General features: G+C 37.9%; 1 protein-coding gene across 1 annotated transcript in view; it reads right to left on the bottom strand.

The window, feature by feature from the left end:
* MYCT1 (MYC target 1) overlaps positions 1–5,687 on the bottom strand; it is a 21,778-nt gene extending 16,091 nt beyond the window's left edge. Inside the window, exon 1 of the mRNA XM_007943213.1 lies at positions 5,633–5,687. Within this exon, the coding sequence (XP_007941404.1) occupies positions 5,633–5,684 (52 nt within the window). The 5' untranslated portion in view covers positions 5,685–5,687. The remainder of the gene's footprint in view (positions 1–5,632) is intronic.
* Positions 5,688–6,637: the final 950 nt, after the last annotated feature.

Here is a 6,637-nt window from a genome sequence, read left to right as displayed (position 1 = left end):
TGTAAACACTTGTTTTCCAGACTTCCTAGGTAACTGTGATAAGGGAAATAATTAAGAATGTTAATGTGCAATGATGCTTAGATATTCAAGACCTTTTAAAATACAAGTTGTAGAAATACATTTAATGTGTCATCAGTATTTCCTTACTGTTTGTGGGGTGATATAGAAAGTTTTGAAGTACATACTTAGCCCGTAAATCCCCCATCCTCAACTTCTTTGGGACCATCTTTACCCCCAGCTTCTGGGGTAGATCCCTCAGAGCCATATTTTCCTTCATGCGGAGGAATATAAAGTTGAGCTATTAACCAGTGTTTCCTCTCCTTATCAGCCTTTGACTCCACAACAGATCAATTCATAGCCCTCCATCTCTTCAGTCGTAGTGATCAACTATCTTAGAGGGGATTCAGGCAGTTAGATGAACAGAAAAAGGAAAAGTTAACGCTTGTTGTTGTTGTTATGTGCTGTAGAGTCGGCCCCAACTCATAGCGACCCCTCCTTGGGTTTCCGAGGCGGTACCACTACGGAAGTAGATTGCCCAACCTTCCTTCCAAGGAGTGGCTGGTGGGTTTGAACCTCCAACTTTCTTATTAGCAGTCAAGTGCTTTAGGCACTATGCTACCAGAGCTTCTAAAGTTAATTCTTAGCTTTTAAATGACTACATGAATATATCTAGATATCTAGAATAAATGAAAGTCTTGAAAAGCAATGTTTTCACTGCAATACTGAGATGTTTTGAAAGAAAAAAAATTTTTCAGACTTTGTTTCAATCTCAAAATGCTACAAGCTTAAATAACTCAAGAGTATAACTCTTTACCATAAAGAACAGAGTTGGACAAGCTAAACTATGACTTGTGAGCCAAGCATGTTCAGTAAAAAGAGGAGGAGTACTGGAGAGACGGTGAGAAGAGCTATAAAATATATGAGTGGTGAGAGCTTTCGAGAAGAGGACCTTCTCACCATCCTTTCCTGGGATGAGCTACAGGTTGATTTAGGGGAATCCAGTGAAACTGGAGTTCATTCTCAGGTCCCTAGGGTTCATATGGGGAAGACTCCAAGCCCCACTGTGAATCCCTGAGTGCGAAGGGCAGAGTAGGAATGGGGGTTAGAACACCGGTACAGCTCCCCTATGTAATCCAGAGACTTCTAGAATACCCAGTATTCCAGGAGAATGACACAGAGACGGACAGAAAAGCAGCTGAGCGAGAACTAGGAGACCAGAGGGAGTTTATGAAAAGAAAATCCATGCCATTGGCAAATGCTGCCTAGGACCAAGCAGATTTGGTGGTAAGAGCCTTCAGCAATGGAGGCAGTGGAAAGAGAGGCCAGTACTGCAAGAGCAGATAAGAAATCCGACCAGCAGATGTCGTCAGAGACTAGACCTTGATCAAGAGCAAACGGATCTCCCCTCCCAATACCCAGGAGCTCTGGTGGCCTAGTGGCTAAGGCATGGGACTGCTAATCGGAAGGCTAGCGGTTCAAACCTGATTAGGCAATCTACTTCCATAGAGATACTGCCTTGGAAACCCAAGGAGGGGCTGAATATAGGTTGGATCCAACTCCACGGCAGTGAGTTTGGATTTTGGTTTCCCAATACCCAGGATACCCCACTCACCTACCTCATCTCCTTACTAGCCTAGAGACAATCCTATGAAGGAGGAAGGGGGGCAAGAAGTCACAAGATTGAAGGTGATTAGGTTAAATTAGGTGGAACCTTTGCACTGATAATCAAAATCTTACCGAATATTCCTCCAACCTGCTTTTCCAAATATATTCCCGTAACTGTCCTAGGCAAACCCATTCATTTCTCCACAAACGTCACATGCATTTTTCCCCTGCACAGTTAACATTTCTCCTTAGTTCTCTAAGTTTCTTGGATTATGCTTTATTTTTATCACTAACCCCAACCACATTTCCTAATATATAATGATGGTCAGCCAATGCTGCCTGGTGAACTAATGAACCATAGGAATGAAGGAGTTAATGAGTAAAAAATGAATGACTAAAATGTCCGTACTAGAGTCAGCTCCTGTTTTGGTTACCTAGTGTCACTCTGACAGCAATATACCACAAATGGGATGGCTTGATGAAACAGCAGTTTATTCTCTCATAGTTTGGAGGCTTTAAGTCTGAGTTCAAAGTGCCAGGTTCTAGGGTCTAGGTGAAAGCCCCTCAACCTTGGGCTTCAGCTCTGCCTCCTGCTCCCGGCCCACTGAAGCTGGAGGCTTTTTTTTACTCAGCTGCTGGCTGCTGAGACTGACAGCCCCAAGGTTGACAAGTAAAAAGGCACAGTCCCAATGTTACCAAACCACATAGCAGGCCATTAATTCAAGTCCATTGAAAGTTCCAAGGTCAGCAGAGCGTGGCAGGCTGCTGAATAATGACACGGCTACATGCAGGGTTCAAGGTGCCATAAACGTGAGACCATTCTCCAAGTCTTCTTCTTATGTACAGGAAGCAGACCACATACCTAAGGCAGCTCTACTCAGTTGCTCTCAGTAGATTCCACTATGAAGTTGATTACCAGTCTCATCATGGGGAATCCTACATCCAGTTGGCCAGCCACTCAGGGGCCCAGCCAAGTTGACACACAAACTTAACTGCCACAGCTCCCTATTTGAATTGACTCTTTCTAGGAATAATTGAAGTCCTACATTTTTCTAGGAAGGTATTAGGCATCATTTCAGTCCATATTTTTCTGAAACTCCAGTAACATATTGCCAATCATTGCTGTTTTAACATGTGTTATCTTGTACTGTTTTATAACTACATGTACCTATATTTTCAGTTTGTCTGGACATGTAATCACCTCCAAAAGTATAAACTTCTTGAGGACAGACTTTGTACTTCTGGTGAGGATTAAACAAGGTGAACAAATGTGAGCTCCTACGCCCATCCCTGTCCCTCTATTTTCCATAATGTCCACCAAACCAGAAGGGAAAAAAGAGAGAGAGAGCATGGTAAGGCAATACTACAACCAAAACTACGTCTTCTTCAGAACTCTCAAGTACTCAGAGGATAACTGAGTTCAACAATCCTTGTCAACTATCTCATTAGAGCAGGAAATCGTCACAGATTGTTTCCTGTTGTTTTCACGAGGAATGTTTATAGAGAAGGAACAACCATTAAAGAAGCCAAATCAAGAAGCACAAGGTGGTAGTCTTCAGCTAGGGGGTCACTCTCAGACCAATTCTGTGGCCACCTCCTGTGCTAATCACTTTAACACTTACACAGCATTTAGTGAGTTTTAGTGGGGATTAACATGAAAATGCAAGCTAGCATTATTGGCAACAATCTAGTAGAATGATGATTTTTAGCATTCACTCAAGTAAAATAGGAAAAATTGTATTTAGAAAGCAACTTAAATACTTAAGTGTACTAAGTCTGGAAAAGTTCTTTGAGTTACTGTACTAATTTTGCTTTCCTAAGCTACTCTTTCTTGATTCTCTGAGTATAAAATACCAAGTAGATGGTTTGGTACAAGAGACCATGCATTGCACTGAACTTTATAAATTTTCAAAATTTGTTGAGTCAGTGATCAACATAGATATCAATTGAATAAAAAAAGTGAAAATGAAAAATATTAGCCTTTATATTTCAGAAGACTTTTACGTTTTTATCTTTGCTTTCATATTTTTGCATTTTACACTTAATTTGCAGTTTACCCTAATGGCAATATTGCAGTCATTCATATATTTTCCACAAATTATCAAACACTGTATCTGCTCAGCATATTTGCATCGGTTGCGTTAATGCTTATCAATGTAATACTCCCTTCCTGGTTTTCACTATTTGTATGCATTTTCTGTCATATTCACATACTAAAACAAAGGAATACTAGGACCTATCTTTAGAACAATACGTTTGAATTTCCTCTCAAGCACAGATTTCCAGAGGACAAACCTAAATTTTTAAAGATCAATTACAGGACTTCAATTATATATTCTCTTATCAATATCAGGTTTATTTTTATTATTATATACATTTTAGTGAGTGGATAATAGTTTCTTTTTCTTAAGCAAAACTAAAATTTAACTCTGAATGGTTAAAAAAAAAAAAAAAAACCTCTGGCTTTCACAGATTGATTTTTGAAATAGAAGCTATTTATTTTAGAATGATTTATAAAATTACTTGTAACAAACAGATATAATTAGACGCCACATTTCGAAGCCTTTATTGTCTATTGGTTGTTGTTGTTGTTGTTATGTGCCATTGAGTCGCACCCGACTCATAGTGACCCTTCCTTGGGTTTCCGGTTGGTATCTACCTAGAATGACTCAATACCAAAGCCAATCTTTAAAATAGGCAAGTGTAATTTTTTCTTCTCATTTCCTTATATAATTGTATTAGGATGCTTACAAATTGTCTCTCCTATCCAGGCTTAAAGCAAACATAAATGATTGACGGAGAGAAATAAAGAATTAATTCCCTTCATGAATCACTGGTGATAGCTGACAACTCACTGAGGTCATTAGGACAGGCAGTTACTTCTGCTTACTTGTCACCTGACCCCTAGTTCCTAAAATGTCCTCTGGAATCACAGCAGAAAGGCTGAAATAGCTGTCTGAGGGAATTTAAACTGCTTCTGGGCTTAGAAATAGGATCTCTTCATAAACTCCTTTTAAAAAAAAAATCACTCCAATCACCCTCTACTTTTAAAATATCTCTGAATCCAAGAGCTGTTTTTGTTGGGTCTGTTAAGTTGATTCGGACTCATAGAGACTCCATTTGGCAGAGCAGCTCTGAGCTACGTAGTCTCCTAGACTTTGGTCCTTACAGAAGCACGTTACCAGGTCTTTCTCCCTCGGGAGTTGCCACAGCCCAGTGCTTAATCTCTGTGCCACCAGAGCTCTTTGAACACAAGAACATGTGTTGATCTTACATCGTAGCCCTTCTTCCCTGTACTGCTAGCCTTGAACATTTGTTGACTTGGTCCTCTGCATCATCCTATTGCAGTGAACCTCACGGGGCCCTTGACTCTCAGCATCTAGCATACGTCTGAAATCAGCCAAAAAACACTTGGGTAGTCTTTTTTTTTTCCCCCGGGTGATAAGCTTCCTTTGGAATGTTATATGGGATGTTATGTCCATTTGTTTCAGTTACCGTTTTCATAACACTATTCCATTTTGTACCTATATGACCACTCCCTAAATTCATTCATTTGAGTACCAATTTGTTATTTAGATTAACTTTGGAAATTAAAAAATATAGTATTGACAGCATAACTTAAAATAACCTCTATAGAACTTCTTGATTTCATTAAATAAAATACATATTCTATAACCTTAAGAGAAATAAAACTTCATTTATTCAATAAAATCTGCATGGTCATCTCAAACAGCAATTATTTCTACCTTTTATTTCTCTTCTCATTTTTATTCTCATTTTTTCAAATTATATTTTGTAACCTCAACAAAAATCTATACTTGCAGTCTATATGCTTCTTAAATATTTTCATAGCACATTTTAAAAACATTTCTTTATAAAGGTACTGTTTGAAATAGATCTACAAAAACTTTCAATAATTAGTACCTAATAAAAATGTTTCAGAGATGTTCCATATTTTAATAAGGTATGGAGGCCATTTCTTGCACCCTAATTTTAAATTTAAAATAAGTTAAATAAAATATCTTACCCCAGAAGTTTTCTGGCCATGGACTCCCTAAACTTGTTGTGTTATTAGCCATGATATCCACAGAAATAAAAGAAAAGGAAAACAGAAAAGAAGAAAAACACTTTGTGTCCAAAATGTCCAAAAGAAGCCCTTTGATTGTATGCCTTTGTGGTTCAGCAAGAGGAGAGTAATTTCCACACACCCCCTCATACACTTGTGTTTGCATAAAAGGAAGTAAGTATATCATGTTTCCTGCTTTTATACTCAAATTAGTAACTGTTTTTTTTCTTATCTTGGAATTCCACATGGTTCCTGAGACACAAAACAATTTCCTTCTCGTCACTTCCTCAGCTCGATTACTAAGTGCCCTCTTCTAAGCCACCTCCAAAATGGCTTTTGGGACAAGAGGCTCTTTTCCTTGGTCTTTGTCCATCCCCTACTGATATCCAGAGCAAGGTTCTACTTTCAGTTGGTTATGGAATTTGGGGTTAAATGAACATAGGCTGGTGAAAGAGACTGTTTCCAATGTTTGAAAATTGTCTTTATATAGTAAATCAAGGGCAGAAAACAATACAGAATTCCATATTATCTTCAAGTACAATAAGTTACTTGAATCCAATGTCTTTTTTAAAAACTAAAATTTAATTAGCAAAATTCTTTACATGTTATTTCTTTCAGTGACTTGACAGATTAATTTTGAAAAAGTAGTTCAATTCATTTAATACATAGTAACTTACAATTTTTCTTACTCCTCAATTGGTATTCAAACATGAAAAGATAGTTTCTACACTGAAAGAAACTATTTAAAATAAACTACAAGAAACAAATGCAAACATTCAATTACAACAGAATGTTAAGTGCTATAGAGAGCAGAACAATGATCACAGTTATTAATTTTATTAATTTTTCATGGAGAGGTCTGAGAAGCGAAATGATGTCTTTATACTGCATGAGAGTAGGAAAATTGTTTCAGGTAGAGAGCAAGTGAGAAGGTATTGTATGCAGAAAGGAGACCAAAAAGAGAGA

The sequence above is a fragment of the Orycteropus afer genome, unplaced genomic scaffold (assembly GCF_000298275.1).
Source record: "Orycteropus afer afer isolate SDZICR_OR568_19922 unplaced genomic scaffold, OryAfe1.0 scaffold00101, whole genome shotgun sequence".
Taxonomy (NCBI): Eukaryota; Metazoa; Chordata; class Mammalia; order Tubulidentata; family Orycteropodidae; genus Orycteropus; species Orycteropus afer.
The sequence above is the reverse complement of the archived record's forward strand: the minus strand, read 5'-3'. Positions and strand labels throughout refer to the sequence as shown.